The sequence below is a fragment of the Callorhinus ursinus genome, unplaced genomic scaffold, assembly GCF_003265705.2.
Source record: "Callorhinus ursinus isolate GAN/ISIS: 27379988/994484 unplaced genomic scaffold, GSC_fseal_2.0 scaffold12, whole genome shotgun sequence".
Taxonomy (NCBI): Eukaryota; Metazoa; Chordata; class Mammalia; order Carnivora; family Otariidae; genus Callorhinus; species Callorhinus ursinus.
The window spans coordinates 76125746-76143719 of record NW_027397074.1 but is presented as its reverse complement, the minus strand read 5'-3'; the positions used below and the strand labels follow the sequence as shown (position 1 = coordinate 76143719).

The following is a 17974-nucleotide window of genomic DNA, read 5'->3' as shown; positions in this document are numbered from 1 at the left end:
CACACACACACACACAATGGGAAATTACTCAGCCGTAAAAAAGAATGAAATCTTTGCCATTTGCAATAACATGGATGAATCTGGAGGGCATAATGCTAAGTGAAAGAAGTTAGTCAGAGGAAGACAAATACCATATGATTTCACTCATATGTGAAATTTAAGAAAACAAATGAACAAAGAAAAAAAAAAGACAAACCAAAAAACAGACTCTCAACTATAGAGAACAAACTGATGGTTACCAGAAGGGAGGTGGTTGGGGAATGGGTGGAACAGGTGATAGAGATTAAAGAGTATACTTATCATGATGAACACTGAGTAACGTACAGAAATGTTGAATCACCATACTGTACACTTGAAACTAATATAACACGGTATGTTAACTATACTGGAATTAAAATAAAAAACTTAATTTAAAAAAATGAAAAAAAAAAAAGAATTCCCTGCAGACCATCTTGCCTATTGTTTTCCTGCTAAAAGATCTCTCGGCATTAATATAAAGACTCAACAGCATGGTATTGGTGGTAAAAACAAACTGATCCACAGAACAGAAAGCCCAAAAATAAACCCAGATGTACATGGACAAATGATAATTGACAAAGGCAATGCAGTAGGAGAAAGGATGGTTTTTTCAACAGCAGTGGTGAAAAAATTAAATACACGTAAAATGAACTTGGATCCATACTTCATATCTCATATAAAATTAACTCAAAATGGATCATAGATCTAAACATAAAACTTAAAACTATGAAACTTCAAGGGGAAAACATTTATGTTAGGTAATGATTTCTCAGATACCAAACAAAAGAAAAATTCATAAAAGATAAATTGGACTTCACTAAGGAATTGGGGCTCCCTGGAGAAACAACCAAGGCTGGTACAGAAAAGCACAAGGTGAACCTAGAAACTCCTTGGTTTGCCAGCAAGGTAAGACGTACTCTAAAGTCAACAGGGGCATGTCACAGGACAAGATTTCAACTTGAAGGGGTTTCTACTGCCCAAACTGGAACAATGTGGTTATCAAAATAAATAATGAAAGGAATGGTTTATAACATATTATATAAAAAAATTTAACAAGCCCACAATAAATAAATGGAAAAGGAAACTCTCATCCATACAGAATATCAATAAGCAGAGAGTGACAGAAAATTCACCATTTTGCAACATCACTATAATAAATGATGAGGGGAAGAATCAACAGTGGATGCTATCTACGGTTTCTGGGAATAGAACACTCACACAGACCCCAAAGTATCTCACAGAAGGTTACTTATTAATTATAAAGGGGGAAAAAAAGATATCTGTAAAGTGGAGAAATCTGGCTGTTCAAACCAGTGATCAAAGCCAAACACCCAACAACAATGGGACAGAATGATATCATGGTTTCCTAAAGTGAAGCACCTAAGAGGACACATTACATTTGCCAACAACGATGCATCAGGCTAGGTACAATAAGGAGAGAAATGAAACATTAAGTTTGAAAAAACAACGTTTGACATAAATAATTATTAACGACATCAAGGAACTGGGATAACAAGGATGGCTAGTAAGAAGCTGAGACAATACTCAAGAATATACCAGGAGATACGACAATTATGACACCTAACAGCCACTACCCCTCAGGCGGGGACAGAGTGCCCAAGTTCAGACCTGATATCAGACCCTGTTAGAAAAGATAACACCCATCGCTCCCACTCTGGTTCTGCATCCGTGGGATCTGCAGGAAATTCACCCTCTGGAACTTATCCACAAATCTATCCTATGGTACATGCGAGCAATCTGTGTCCTGATTTCCCCACCACCAAAGGGGGAAAAGCTGCTGTGAAGGACACTACTGTGACAACTGGCAAAATCTGAATATAGACTATGTATTAGATAATAGCATTGTATTAATGTCAAATATCCTGAATTTGGTAATTATACTGTGGTTATAGAGGATTATCCTTGCATATATCAAAACTCATCAACTTGTACATTTTAAATATGTGCTGCTTACTGTATGTTACCCTTATCTCAGTAAATCTGAAAAAAAAACAACCTTCTAAAAAAGAGAATCTATACTTCAGAGACACACTGACATATTTGGGGCTCAAGTGTCACGTCTACAACCTACTCCCATATAAATCAGAAAAAAAAAACACTAAGTATACTGACTTGAGAAATAAAGAAAATGCAGCAAAATCTAGAATCCTTAGGAAGGGCTCATAGGAACAGTACTTTCAAAGTTCTTACATGTGGTCTTTATGCTTAAACATCAGTTGGCTGGGTATGTGTCTCAATTCACTTTTTTTTTTTTTCTGTAAAAATCTTAAAAATCTTTACCCCCCAGTCTTCCAGATTCAAGTACCAATGTTGGAGAGTCTAATGATAATCTGGCATTCTTTCCACCTAACTGATCCAGTCTTTGTGTGTAGATGCCCAAAGTATTATTTTTTTTCTTTTAAAGCCCTGGAACATGTTTCAGTGGTGGCTGTTTCAAGTCTTCTAGGCACACGGTGAACCCTTATAATACAGATGTTCATCTTTCTTTAAACAACATTCTTTTTTTCCTGTTTCTTTTTTCAAATAGTCTCCAGGTACTATTATTAATGTCCATATATTTATGTGCATCTGCATATCACATCTTCTTGTCACTTTATGAATTTCTTTTATCTCTTTACTTGATTTGTTTTCACTTGTTCTTTTCCATCATTTCTTTTACAGTACTTTCTAGAGTGTCTCCTCATTCAAGAACTTTCTGGTTCATCTTCATTTCTGAAAAATTTCTAATTCATTCCTTAAGTCTGTCAGTTTTTCTTTTCATGATCTCCTACGGCGTAGGAGCTCATTTCTAAACATTTCTATACTGTTTTTTCATAACATTTAATTTTCTCAGCTCATTTTGTAGTAATAGGTTTCATTATATCTCTGCTTTAAGACCAAAGTATACTGCTATCTTCATTTCTTTAGATTTGTTACTCAGAGGACTGTTGTCATCTTTTTTCTAATACTATCTTTCAGTAGTATAAAATTACAGTACTTTCTACAAATCATATTATAGAATGGGTTTTCCTATACTTTTAAGTTTCCTATGTAGGATTTGTAAACAGACTAAGATAGCTTTCCTAGATTCAGAGTTCTAAGGTTTCCTCTTACGTTGTTATCACAAATATTCAAACCTATGGTACTTTATAAGCACTTCCCTAAGACTTTGTGAGATCTGCCTCCTCCAGTGCCCCCCTGCCACATGTATCATTTTCTCTTCTTTGCCCCTAAATTCCTACTCTCATCAAATCTTGTTTATTTGCAGCAGTTTCTTCTCAGTGTAGGGCTCTTTTCTTTCACTGAATATTTCTAAGAATCTCAGGAACTAGGCTGCCGCAGCTCCCTCATACTTTCTGGTGGCAAACGGTCTCATTTCAAACCCTATTAGCAGTTTGTGGCCCACACTTTGAACAGCACTGCCTAAAATACTCTGCTTCTTCAGAGAAGTGCTGGGTAGCATTATAAGGCAGACAGGTATCACTACAAATGTATGATCTCTAGCAGCAAGTGGGCCTCAACAAGACCTGCAATCATGCTACATTTTACTGGAAAATGCAATCCACTCTGAACACACACAGAAAAATCTTCTATCCAAACACCTATTCTTGCCTTCTCTCCTTTTCATAACAAAATGTCTCTCCTATCCAAAGTCACCAATCTCTCCACCTATGCCTTGGATCAATCCTATCCTGCCTTCTCAGAACCCTCACACACTCACTTACAAATCCCTTCTTTGGTATATGCGATAGCTAACTTGATTGAACTCTTCCACTTTCATATATACATGCTTAAGCCTTTCCTATTTACAAAAAGGCAATAAACAAGAAACGCTCCTTAACTCCATTTTTCTCCCCAAGTATTGCCTTATCCCTTTTAACTTCTCCACAGAGTTGTCTTAACTTCCCACCCATTGTAAAACCTACCCCTGTAGGGTTTCCCCTTCTACGTCTCCACCAAAATATGCTTTTGCACAACTGCCATGTTTCTAACACTAAAAATGTTTTTGGCCTCTCTTATTTGACCCTGCAATAACAACACACTGTGAAACACCACTGCCTTTGTTAATTCTTTCCTTCCTTGGCTTCCATGACTCTACATTTTCCTGGTTTTCTCGTACCTCTTCTCAATCTCCTTTCTAGGTTTCCATCCCATATATCCATTACATATCTGAATTCCTAAAGTCTTGTCCTAGGTGATCTCCTCACTCTAATCTCCAGAGAAGGGAAAGGAACAGAGGACAACAGGAGAGCAAAAATGAAGGGTCAGAGAAGTGGGAGGAAACCTTAATACCAAAAAATAGGTGGGAAAGTGAGCTGAGAAAATTAGTAAAAGCAAGTTAAGGCACATGACACACAAGTCAAGTATAGAAGATTGATGAGGGCCAGAAGAAACATAAATCAACATGCACCAGTACAAAGAGACAGATACTAAGAATGTCATGTGCGAGAGGCTCTCCTCCTGGTCATCCTTAATGCTGAATACACAGTCAAGAGATCCCAGAAAGACTATTCTCATAATCGAGGTAAAATAAAGACCTGGTAGTTATGATTCCCAGTTACTATATATGACAGTTTTCTTTTAAATGTATTGTATCACGGCAAGAGTATCTATGGACTACGTATTTTAGAAAAAATCAGAACAAAGTTCCTTGAGGAGTCCTGTATTTTTAAAACTTAGAAGAGGATTTGAAAACCATTTTTAAAGATGAGATAAACAGAGAAAAACACTGAGGCAATTCAGCTGATAGTTATGTTCACATGTTGTTTTAAACACAAGTATTTGAACATGCACCTACATATATATTTATTATGTATATATACTATGGAACTGGTATATCCTGTATATAATAAATCACACAAACAAGACATTTTGAAAGAATAAAATCAGGGTAAAATATTTTTAAATGTCTCGCTAATCATGGAGCTTCATACCACTATTCTCTAACGGTCCAAGATGTATTATACATTTAAGGCATAGTTCATCATTAATACAGAGGATGTCAATCAATTTCAAAGAGTCTTCTCAGTAATTCTGAAACTTTTAGGCCCAATTATTAGATTTGGTTAGAAAATCACTTATGTTAACCTCACAAGACTGATAATGAGCCTATAAAATATCAATTCTGCCACTCTAAAGCTGTTATGCTTACAAATTAGTATTATCTTTATCATAGCTGAAAATGAGATTTCAAATGTTCAAATAATTTAGGGCTGGTGGAAAATCACGACTCCCATCAACTCCATACACCTGATAAAACGAGAAACAAAATGGAGCAGCAACAAAAACAGCTTTCTATAGAATACAGATCTCCTTGCTGGCTAATCCATCACTGATTGCATATTCAGGTTCCAGGAAATAACAAGTATCTATTCCTCTGTGTAACACTAAAGAAGTCATCAAATATGGGAAGCCCCAAGGAGCCTTCTGTATTTTCCTAAACTGGGGAGGAGACAAGTTATCAGCATCCAACCTTGATGACAGACTTAAATGAACCCCCTATGCTATTAATTGGAGTTGGGGATCACTTTTTATGGCCATTACACATGTGCCCTACATCCTACAACTTAGGGACTCTCCAGGCTGCTGAAACTGAGGGGCTTTTGTGAGTGGCCTCCATATGGGAATTCCCTAGGAACTGAGATTACAGGGTTTTATGTCAGGGTCCTGATAATGGCCTACCATGATCTTCAATTTTTGACAGTCATTTTAGTTAAAAACAGAGGCTACAATCCATAAGCCGACTTATCAAAGAACATGTAAATTGTATTACAATATGTGTGTGTGTTTGTGTGTGTGTAGAGTGTGTAGGGGTGGAGTGGGTCTGCAGTATAGAAATCCTATTACCTCCAGGGCAGCTGTGTACAGTTTGATCAGCTGTACAGCCCAAGGGACTACTTAATTTAAGAGGGCAAATGGAGATTAATATGCATTCCACTTCCTATGCCATGTAGTCCTTGGTGCTACATATGTCAAAAGGACATATATTCCTAATTCATACAAAGTTACCTTTAGGACTTGCAGCAGCCCTCATTCCTCCTCCTTAGAATACTTTGTACGCCATATGTGAAATGTAGCCATTTGACATGCTTTTTCATGTGACTATGACATTCTACTTATCAAGTACTTTAACGCTTAACTTAAAGAAGTTCTAATGTTTTCCCTCAACTCAATTATGTTACCTCATAATGTGTGACACACATCCCATTCTGGAGACTACTGGTCTAGTACGTACTTGAAAATGCAGAAGTAAATTTGAGAAAGGGGTCAAGGTTATAGGAAGAAATGTAGGGCTCATGCATCTAGGATGAGAGTTTAACTTGGTGAGATCTCTAAGGAAAATTAAAAAGATAAAAATCTAGAGATCTAAGAACCAAATTACCCACATGTGAGTGTATTTAAAAGGTGCAATGCAATTTAAAAATGGTATTTTGACATCAACTTTCCACCAGGACAGAGTAACCAGTACCAAGACAAGTTTGCCTGCCATGAACAACTGTATGTAACTGGGAAGAATATACAAGGCAACTGTCTTCAGGCACTGGAAAATAGGCAATGAGGACTGTGATCCCTGGAAAGGGGAATTCAGGAGGTGAACCCCTAACATATCTTGATTCTCTGCCTGGAGTCTATTTCCCAACCACAATGTGGGGAGCTAGAGCCTAAGCAGAACATAGCTTAAAAGGCCAGAGGAAAATTTGGGGCTTGAAACAAATTAAACCCTAGAGAGAAGAGAGCTGCAAAGAGTGAGGGTGCCAGTAGTCTCTCTAGGGTTTCTCAAAGTCCTTGGCTGAAGGCTACCATGCATGTGCACAGCAAGACTTTGGGACGCTTACCAGAGAACAGTAGCTAAGGGATTGAGAAAAGCAAAGATACTAGAGGCCCAGCAGGAACAAAGAGAAAACAAATTTTTAAAAAAGTAGACTTAAGCTTGACCATACTAATAATTACTTAAAATGTAAATGGATTAAAGAATAAAAGCAAAATGTACAGGTTGGATAACAAAGCAAGACACAACTATTCACTATCTGCAAGAGACCTACTTTAAATAGAAAGGTTAAAAGCAAAAGAATGGAAAAATATACCATTCAAACAGAGGTAAGAAAACTGGTGTAGCTGTATTAACCTAAGACAACGCAGACTTCATGAAAAAGTAGTACGAGAGATAAAGAACATTTCATGGTGTTAAAAAGGGCAGGCAATTAATCAATAAGATAAAGCTTCAAAATATCTGCAGCAAAAACTAACCAGGATTAAAGGAATAAAAAGGTCAACAATCATGAGATTTTAACATTCTTCTCTCTGTAACTGAGAGTAGACAAAAAAAAAAAAAAAAAAAGAGAAAACCAAACCAAAACAAAGATTTTTACAACACTATCAACCAACTTGACCTAACTGACATTTATAGAACACTACACCAAACAACTGCGGATAGAATTTAAATTTTTTTCAAATATACATAGAACCTTCACCAAGATAAACAATATGTTATAAGGACATCAAATGTCTCAATAACTTCTAAAGATTTAAGTCTTACAGAGTACTTTTTTTCTTACTACAATGGAATAAGCTATACAGAAAATCCCCATATACCTTTAAATTAACACATTTCTAAGCAACCCATCAGTCACAGAAGAATCACAGGAAAAATTTTAAAATATTTTAATAGAACATTAATAAAAACACAAAATTTGTTTGAGGTGGCCAACACATGCTCAGAGAGAAAATTATACCTTTAAAGCAGAGATAAACAATAAATAAAATTAACAAAGCCAAAAGTTAGTAGATAAGTCCTTAAGAATAGCAAACAAGAAAAAAGAGCAAACACTACAAGTAGAAACAAAAGAGGTCCGGGACATTGTTCAGGCCTTGAAAACATTAAAAGGGAAAGGGAGTATGTAGAATATATGTTAAAAATGCACCAATTGTATGAAACAGAAAATTTTCAACTTATCAAAATGGATTCATGAAGAAATATAAAATCTGAAGAGCCCTGTTTCAAGTAAAGACACTGAATTCCTAATCAAAAACCTTCTCATAATGAAAACTCCAAACCCAGATGGATTAATTGTCAAATATTTAAAAAATTAATACTAACTTAAAAAAACCTCTTTCAGGGCGCCTGGGTGGCTCAGTTGGTTAAGCGACTGCCTTCAGCTCAGGTCATGATCCTGGAGTCCCGGGATCGAGTCCCGCATCAGGCTCCCTGCTCAGCAGGGAGTCTGCTTCTCCCTCTGACCCTCTTCCCTCTTGTGCTCTCTATCTCTCATTCTCTCTCTCTCAAATAAATAAATAAAATCTTAAAAAAAAAAAACCTCTTTCAGAAAATTAGAGATGGAACACTTTACTCATTTTGAGGACAGTTATTATCTTGATGCCAAAATCAGATAAAGATACAAGAAAACTCTATCACCAATATTCCTCATGAACATAAAAAAGTCGCTAAAATATTAGCAAATCAAATCCACAAGTACACAAACATGGTGACCAAGTAGAATATATCCCAAGAATGCAAGATAGGTTTAACATCTGAAAATCAACATAATTCACATCAACAGAAAAAAAGAGAAAACCCAGATGATCATTTTAACAGATGCAGAAAATGCATTTGACAAAATTCATCATCTAACACAAAATCCTCAGCACACTACGAATAGAAGAGATCTTCTTAATTGTGATAATGGGCATCTGTAAACAGCTAGTAGATCTAACATATTAACGGTGAACAACTAACGTTATCCTCCTAAGATCAGGAATAAGGCAAGGATGTCATCTCTCATTTAATAGTGAAATTAAACTTCTATTCAATACTGTACTGGAGGTCCTACCTAGTGCAGTAAGGGAAGAAAATGACAGAAATTAGGAATTGAAAGAAAGAAGTACAACTATCTACCTGTGAGCAACAGGATAGTCTACGAAGAAAATCTTAAGACAAAAAAACTATTGAGATTTAATCATTGAATTTAGCAAGATAATGGGATACAATCAATATACAAAAGCCAATTGTATTTTAGCTAGCAACAACTGGAAATGATATTTTTTAAAAACACCAATATCATTAAACATTATCATAAAATATTTTGGAATAAACTTCACAAATATTGTGCAAGACTACTATGATAAAATAGTGCTGAGAGAAATTAAAGATCTAAATAGGAGATAAAACATGTTTATAGATAGGGATAGTCAATATTGTTAGATCATTCTCCCCAGAGTGGTATCTGGATTTAATGCAATTCTAATCAAAATCATAGCAGGCTTTTGTGTAGAAATTAACAAGTGGATTCTAAAATTTATGAAGAAATGTAAATTACTTCAAAGAGCAAAACAATTTTGAAAAAGAACAAAACTGTCCAATTGAAAATTTGCTTTAAAAGCTATAACAATAGGGGCACCTGGGTGGCTCAGTCGGTTAAGCGTCTGACTTCGGCTCAGGTCATGATCCCAGGGACCTGGGATGGAGTCCCACATCAGGCTCCCTGCCCAGCCGGGAGTCTGCTTGGGCTTCTCCCTCTTCCTCTGACCCTCCCCCTGCTCATGCTTCCGCACTCTCTGGCACTCTCACATAAGTATATAAAATCTTAAAAAAAAAAAAAAAAAAAGCTACAGCAATAAAAAAACAAAACAAAACCCCAAACACTTATTACTGAACGGATAGCTCAAAAGAACAGAAAAGTGTATAGCAATAGGATCATACCTGTATGTTCAACTGATTTTTTACAAAAATGCCAAAGTGATGTAATGGGAAAAGTACCCTTTTCAATAAATGATACTTTAACATATGGTTAAAAACATGAATCTCAACCCTTATATCTAATACAAAAATTGCTCAAAATAGATGACACATCTAAATATAAAAACCAAAACTATAAAAATACTGCAAGTACAAAATCTTAGTAAACTTATGGTAGGCAAAGAATTGTTAGACAGAACACAAAAATTACTAACTATAAATGAAAAAAGGGGCACCTGGGTGGCTCAGTCGTTAAGCATCTGCCTTTGACTCAGGCCATGATCCCAGCACCCTGGGATTGAGCCCCTCTATAGGGCTCCCTGCTCAGCGGGAAGCCTGCTTCTCCCTCTCCCACTCCCCTGCTTATGTGCTCTCTCTTGCTCTCTCTCTCTGTCAAATAAAAATCTTTTAAAAATTTAAGAAAAAAATAGAAGAAAAAAAATGACAAATCAGACTTAATCAAAATTTAAAACTTCAGCTCTTCAAAAGACACCATTAAGAAAATGAACAGGCAAGGTACAGAAGTAAATATGTGCAATACACGTATTTAACAGAGGACCAGGATACAGAATGTATATAAAGAATATTTACTTTTCAGTAATGTAACCCATTACCTAATTTTAAAAATCTACAAAAGATAAACTGAAATTTTACCAAAAAGCTGTAATAGCTAATAAGCACAGGAAAAGATGCTCATCATTATTCATCGGGGAAATGAAAATTAAAGCCATGAGACTCCCCTTTGCACATACTAGAATGACTAAAATTAAATACTAACACCCAAATTGGCGAGGATGTGAACCAACTGGAACTCTCATACGTTGCTGGAGGGAATGCAAAACAGTACACCAGTGTAAATACACATTTATGATGCAAACAAGAAATTCCAAGTATTTACCCAAGGAAATGAAAACATATCCACATAATGACTTGTCTACAAATATTTATAACAGTTTTATTCATAATAGCCCCAAATTGAAAACAGTAGTATAATTTCCATTAACAGGTGAATACTATATATAGAACTGTTTGTGTACAAAACTGGTAGGCAATATGGATCAATCTTAAATAGTATTAATTCTCTGACATTATATCTTGTACTCACAAGGTGATTTATACTTCCTACCAAGAACCCAAAGAAATCAGATCCCAGAATTGACAATTACATCTTACAGACTGCCAGTTAGTATAGAAGTCTAAGAAAACTGATGGTTTCTTATTTTTTACTCTCCCTGGACAAATAACGTGACCCTTTTCAAGAGTATGCTCAGTATTCTTTTAAAAATAGCTTAGGGTTGGGGGATGGGGTAATTGGGTGATGGGCATTAAGGAGGGCACGTGATGTGATGAGCACTGGGAGTTATACGCAACAGATAAATTATTGAACACTACATCTGAAACTACAGATGTACTATATGTTGGCTAATTCAATTTAAATAAAAAATTAAAGAGGAAAAAAATAGAGTTTGCTACTCTTTTGCTGAACACTACATCAACACCACAAAATACTGCACAATGTTGTAACATTTGTCCAAGATCAGTTTGTCTTCTGACTTCGGGTACCTATAATGTACCTAAAGAAAATCTGTTTTCTAAGCTTTTCCCTCTTTCCTGGATATAACTGCACACTAAGAAAATGACAGTCACATCTAAGGTAGTCATCCAACTTTAGCGTGTGGTCACTCATCCTCATTCCTTCCAACTGGCAGCCTTACAAAAGGACAGTTTTGACCCACGTTCTCAATGAGGTCTTGAGAGCTAATGTAATTGTGTCTGGGCATTTATAAATCATAACACATACCTTTTTGTTGTTATAAATTAGCTTTATTTCTTTTCATAAAAAAAATTTTAGGATTTATTTTCTATGAATTTCATTTAGGGTAACAGGAAGCACCAAAAATTATTTAACAGAAAAATTAGGTCTGATAATGTTGAAAACTGTTATTCTATACCTTGAATTTTGGTCTTAATTTCCTAAGGAATCCTTTCATGATCAATTTTATTTTGGAATATAATACTGCTTGAACTAAAGAAACACTAGAGCTTAATATACTCTAGAATTCTAAAACTATGCCAAGTTGGGCTCTCTGGAGGGATAGGCCTAGAAATCTAATTTTTCTTTTAAAGATTTTATTTAGGGGCACCTGGGTGGCTCAGTTAGTTAAGCATCTGCCTTTGGCTCAGGTCATGATCCCAGAGTCCTGGGATAGAGCCCTGCATGGGGGGGGGGGGGGAAGCTCCTCTCTCGCTTGCTTGCTCTCGCTCTACCTCAAGTAAATAAAATCTTAAAAACAAATTAAAAAATAAAGATTTTATTTGAGAGCGAGAGCACGCGCACACAAAAGCAGGGAGGGGTAGAGGAAGAAGCAGATGCAGGCTCACGACTGAGCAGGGAGCCCGCCCCATGGGGGCTAGGATCCCAGGATCCTGAGATTATGACCTGAGCTGAAGGGAGACTCTTAACCAACCTAGCCACCCAGGTGCCCCAAGAAATCCAATTTTTTAATAAGTACACCAGTGACTCTAGTAGAGCTAAAATTTGAAAACCACTGACTGAATCTAAAAGGGAAGAGCATAACTACAACATGGTTGTGGCCTCAACAAAACTTGTTTTGTTTGGCCTATAGCATGGGTCTGTGTGCATGGGTATTTTTTTATTTATTTGCCAATATCTAATACAAAGAAAGCTCTCACAAAAATCTGGGCTTCAGACTTCTCATTAATATATATACATACATACATATACATATATATACATATATATATATATATATATATATATATATATATATATATATATCCTTCAATACTGGCCCTCCCCTCTCTTGCATGACAACCTGCCGGAGCTGAGTTTACTTCCCCTCCCATGCCCTCCCTCTCCCTTCCCTATTATTTTACCCCCAAGTTCATAGTTCCCTAAATCAGATATCTAGCTTAGCTCCTGTAGGTATTATAGTTTAACCCATGATGACTGTACCCACAAGTTCATTAGGAGAATGAAGTACAGATGATCAAATGAACCCTATATATTTATGAAATGTACTGGATCAAGTTTTACTTCAGCTAGTATTAAAATAAGTTTGCAAGGAGAGAGGAAGGGAGAATATATCCAAGTCAATAAGACTCAGGATAGACAGTATTTTTAATTTATTGAAAATAACCCTCTTTTTTTGTACTGTATTTAAAGTATCATTTATTAGAGACTTTGTCTTAGAATAAAAACAAAAAACATCACCTTCCAATTTAAATGCTTCCTTGGAACTCTTGCTGATAATACAAACACCAAGATAAAATACATTGAGAGACTAGAATTGCACAGAACATTTTGAGAAATCTGAAATTGAAAACTTGTCTCAGAGTCTAGTTTCAGAGCTTTTATTACCCATGTTCTCATTCATTCAGGTCTAAATGTCATGGCCAGGCACAAGATCAATCTTAATTCTAGGATTATGCAAAATTCAGATCCTAATCGGCCACTAGCCTGCTTAACCAATTAAAACATAAATAAAAGAAACCTTAAAATGTGTCTAAAAATTAAGAACTAAAATTTAAGCTTCACCTGTACTAAATTTCCAACAGGTGGGCCACATCAGAGAAAACAGTATAAAAGATCTGAGACTTCAGCCTACTTGCAAGCTAGCTTACCATGGTAGGAGATACAAAGACTCAGGGATGAGAGACAAGGGGCAGTTTATTAGTTACAATAACATAAGCCAAAGCATCAACATTTTTGCACTGGTTCCCAGAACCCCAGTTCCCACCAGGCAAGGTGAAAAGGGCCTACTGACACTTGCACAGGCAGTGGGTTGTGTTACACAAGAGGAAACCTAAGCTTAGAGAACCCCAGTCTTTTGTCATGGGCAGTAAGCATGCCTGCCTTTTACTCCAGTAGAGACATTATACTGGACCATATGCATGCCTGCTCTTTGCTCTGATGGAAGACACTATCTCTATCTTCCAAGGCTGATCTTTATACAAACATCTTTTTAAAGATAGAAACAAAGGGCAGTCAGTACCTCCCTGGCAAGACCTGCAGAAACTTAGAGACCCATGGAAAATTGGCTCCCTCAACTAGATAGTTTGTAACATATAATCAAATGAAGAGTCTAACACTACTATTTATAGCATCAATTTCATATACCTTTTGACCTAGCCTCAATTATTTAATTAGCATTTTATCTCAAATCAACTAGACCCTCTAAAAGGAAGTATATATTAAAAATTAATTATCCCCCTTTTCCCAGTTACTTTCTATTTTTAAAAATGATGTGCTCCAATATTTGCACTATTACAATTTAAAATCCTCAAGCGTTCTACTAGAATAATTACTGTGCTTACTTTAACTAACTTTAAATGTTTCAAACCTGTTAACGTTAGCAATGGGAACTACCTGTCAAAAGTATCATTATACAGTAACAAATACCACAAAGAGAACAGCAACTTCAACATTTCCAGCTGTCATTCACAAAATACAAGAAAAGCCTGCACCCCCAAATCACTTTGTTCTATTTCTCTTTACCCTTTACCGTTTCAAAATAAAATCTTCGAAGGAGAAAAGACAACAAAATACCGTCTCTTTTGGTTCCTTTGTCCCTAGCAGAAGGGAGAAAAATCGGGGACTCGTTAAGGTAAAGAACCCGAAACATGCAAGCCAGAAAACAGACGGCATCTGATCTGTAATCAATCACCAAAGAAAGTCACCATCACTTCATCTTCATCCCTCCCTTCCCCCCTCCAGCTCAAATAACGTGGTTATACACGAGATGATTAGGATCATATGGACCCGGACAAAGCTTTGGGGAGGCAGAGGGTAGCAGTTAACTAGACGCAGTCGGCCAAGAATCCGAGATACACTACAGCCCGCTCCAAAAGAGGTTTTCAAAAGTGCGGGTCGCACGGGCCACCCAACCCCGGAGGAGAATGCGGAGCAGCAGGAGGAGCAGCAGCGGCGCCGCCAAGTCCTCAGCGCCCGTGGAAGTTGCTCGCGGGGCGCGCGGCACGCCGCAGAGCGCGCGGGCCCTCCATGTCACTGCCGCCGACACAGACCCTCCTCCTCGCCCCTCCCCCGCCGCGCACCCCGGGCGGCGGCGACATGACAGCGGGTCGCGCCGCACAAGGGCGCTCGCCTCCCCGAGCCCCTCCCCGGGCTCCCCAGCGCCCACGGCTGGCTCTCACCTTGGGTGGCGAACGGCGAGGAGCCGCTGACCGGCGAGCCGGGGGCGGGGACGGGCGGCGGGGTCTCGGCGGAACCCAGCATGGGCGCCGGCAGCATGAGGTAGCGCTGGGGCGCGGGTAGGCAGCGCTGGCAGAAGGAGTGCAGGCAGGGCAGCAGCTTGGGCGCCCGGCTCTGGATGTTCTGGTGGCACACGGCGCAAGTGTCCAACAGGTTGAGCCGGGCCGCCTCGCCTCCGCGCTCCGAGTCGGGGCCCTGCCGACTCTCAGCCTCGTTCTCTCCGCTTGGCGCCGCCGAGGGCCCCCCGGCGGCCGCCGCCGAAGCCGCCGCGGCCGCCGTCGCCGCCTTCTCCACAGCCACCTCCATTGTCCTGCCCCCGCCGCCGCCGCTGCCGCCGCCGGGAAAGGGGGAGCGCGATCTCCGCCTGCCGCCGCCCCCGACGACCTCCTCCTCCTCCTCCTCACAGGCCGCTTGGGTGACCCGCGGGAGAGGGAGGGAGTGAGGGCGGGCCGGGCCGAAGAAGCCTCCTCAGGCCCCGGGGATCCGCCTCCCGGGTGGCGCGGCCGGAAGAAGGGGATCTGTCAGCGGGAACCGTTCCTCGCACCGGGAAGGCTGCGCCCCGTCCGCTTCGCCAACCGCCGAGGCGCTCGTCGAATCCGCCCAGCCCGCCCTCGTCTCCCCGCCTTTCTCCCTGGGCCCCCGGCCCACCTCAGGCCCCGCCCCCACCCTCCCTCTCCCAGCAACTGAGGCGACGGCAAGGAATGCGCCGCCCAATAGCCGCAGCGCCTGGCCAGAGGGCGGGGCCTGCCCAAGCCCGCGAGGCTCCGACGGCCGCGGCGGGAGGCTGGGAGGTGGGAAGGCGCTTGCCCAGCCCCGCCCCCCACCGAACTCCTAGAGCCGCGGCTTCTGATTGGGCCTTTGTGTGTGTTTCGCTCCTCTGAAAAGATTAAGGGATTATTTGTTAATGACAGACCGACTAATTCGGTCCGCCTGTGTTAGCTCCTCCTATGGGGCGGAGCTCCACCGTGTGGGCTCAAAGCGGTTAATTAAGTAACTGCTTCGAAAACTCTCGTTTTACTGCTGAAGACAGGGGTCCTGCAGGAAGAGTAAATATGGTGGGAGGGTCAAAGGATGACGAAGTAGAGACTGTGAAGAGCAAACAAGGGAAGAATTTTATAAATGGAGAAATGTTGTGTGAAAAAGATACTGGGGCAGCATGGATTTGCCACCTGAATTTACTCTTCTCCATGATGAATGACGGAACATGAAGAATAAGGGTGGAGGTTCTCTTGCAAAGTCGGAAATTTTTAAAGGATTTCCCCAGTGAAAAAGGTGATTAATTTTTAAAGTCAGCGAGTTGCTTTTCAAATAAATAAAAATGTTTTTTTCTTCAAGAAACAAATATATAAAGATTGTTTGAAAATGTCTTTATTGCATAAATACATCAATTGGAGAAATAAAAATAAATCTCAGTACTGATGTCCAAGTAATTACTTCAAAAATTTTTTCATCCTGTCTCCCAAAACACACAGACTTATATCAGAAGGTACACACATTTTTCACTCAAAAAATGGCCAAACTTTAGGGTGCCAAGTGGGCTCAGTCAGTAGAGCATGTGACTCTTGATCTTGGGGTTGTGAGTTCAAGCCCCATCTTGAGCACGGAGACTACTTAAAAAAAAAAAGCCAAATTTTAAGGAGCTTGAAGTATAGAAACGGGGTGGGGGAAACAAAACTTTTGTACACACATGTAAAAAAATTGTATGGAAGTGCCATTTTTAAGTACAAATGAAGTGGTACTGGACCACTGAGGAAAGAGGGATGGGGTCAGAAAAGGCCTTGTTAAAGCTGGAATGATACTGGAAGAAAAAATGGCCTGAGGGAGGGCAAACTCTAGGTAACCTGATCCTCCTTACCTTTTCCAAATTATTCCTCTCCTACTGGCCTCTTTCCCAAAACAGGTCCTAAATCCAATCACTGTAGGCCTCCAGGAGTGAAGTTCTCCTTCTTAAGGGCAGTCAAGGGCTAGCTATTTGTTTTGTATAGTGGTAGTTTCTTAAACCTTAGTTTGCATAAGAATCACCTGGCAAGCTTACTTAAAAGCAGGTTCTCGGGCTCATCCCCCTATTCAATTTTAGAAGCATCTGGTGATTGTGATCTGAGTGGTCTAGGACCACCCTTAGAAAAACAGGGGCTATCTCAAATTTCTTAACCCACTTACCATCCCTCTATGAGTTCATCCCTCTCTCAACCTATACCCCTCAAGCTGAAGCTCCCTCTACTCTCATACTTTATGCACCAGCAAATTTAATGCATCCCTGCTTTGCCCATGCTGTTCCCTTTATTTTGGAATGCTTTTCCCTCACAATTCAGATTTACCAATTGTCTCCCTAAACCACTCCACGTGAAGTTCATCACTCTTTCCCCAATACTCATTCTGTGCCCCAACTTTTTGTAGCTGCACCTTGCAAATCTTTATATCCTAGTAAAGCAAATTCTGCATTATAAATTAATGATTTAATATGCTAATAATTCATTACAGAAATGGTATACAGGATTCAAGCAGACCAAAGACAAAGGGACACTAAAAAACAAAGTATCTTTTATTCCCTTTGATGATGGTGGTGGAGAAGGAAAAAATAAGGGGTAAATTGTGGAAGCTTGTTTTTGGAGAATTCCATGCAGTTTGATAACAACCCACTAGTTTAGTTTCTCACATCATCATGGATAATCAGTTTTAGGGAAAATTATCTTCCATAGTCTTAGGCTTCTAGTCTCATGTAGTTAAAACAATCATGTGTTTTACTTTGTTCAAATATATATGGCTTCTGATCCTTTTAATTCCATAAAAGGAATTTATTGTTTTAAGTGTTTTTATCATTTGATTTTCTTATCTAGATACTGTCTTCCCAAGTGCATTGCAAAAATATTTCACAGGGATCCACACTATGACAGATGATTCTTCCTTAATTGTAGCTCTCATCTATCTCCCCCTCTTGTTCTATAATGTCTCTGGCTCCCTACTTCATCCAAGGATCTCCACAATTTCAG

The 17974-nt window shown here is 39.2% G+C and overlaps 1 protein-coding gene across 2 annotated transcripts in view; it reads right to left on the bottom strand.

Moving 5' to 3' along the window:
- Window positions 1-15630, bottom strand: part of TRIM24 (tripartite motif containing 24) — a 120446-nt gene extending 104816 nt beyond the window's left edge. For both annotated transcript variants that reach the window (XM_025854788.2, XM_073899255.1), the window contains exon 1: window positions 14927-15630. In XM_025854788.2, coding sequence (XP_025710573.1) covers window positions 14927-15290 — 364 coding nt within the window. In that variant the 5' untranslated portion in view covers window positions 15291-15630. The remainder of the gene's footprint in view (window positions 1-14926) is intronic.
- Window positions 15631-17974: the final 2344 nt, after the last annotated feature.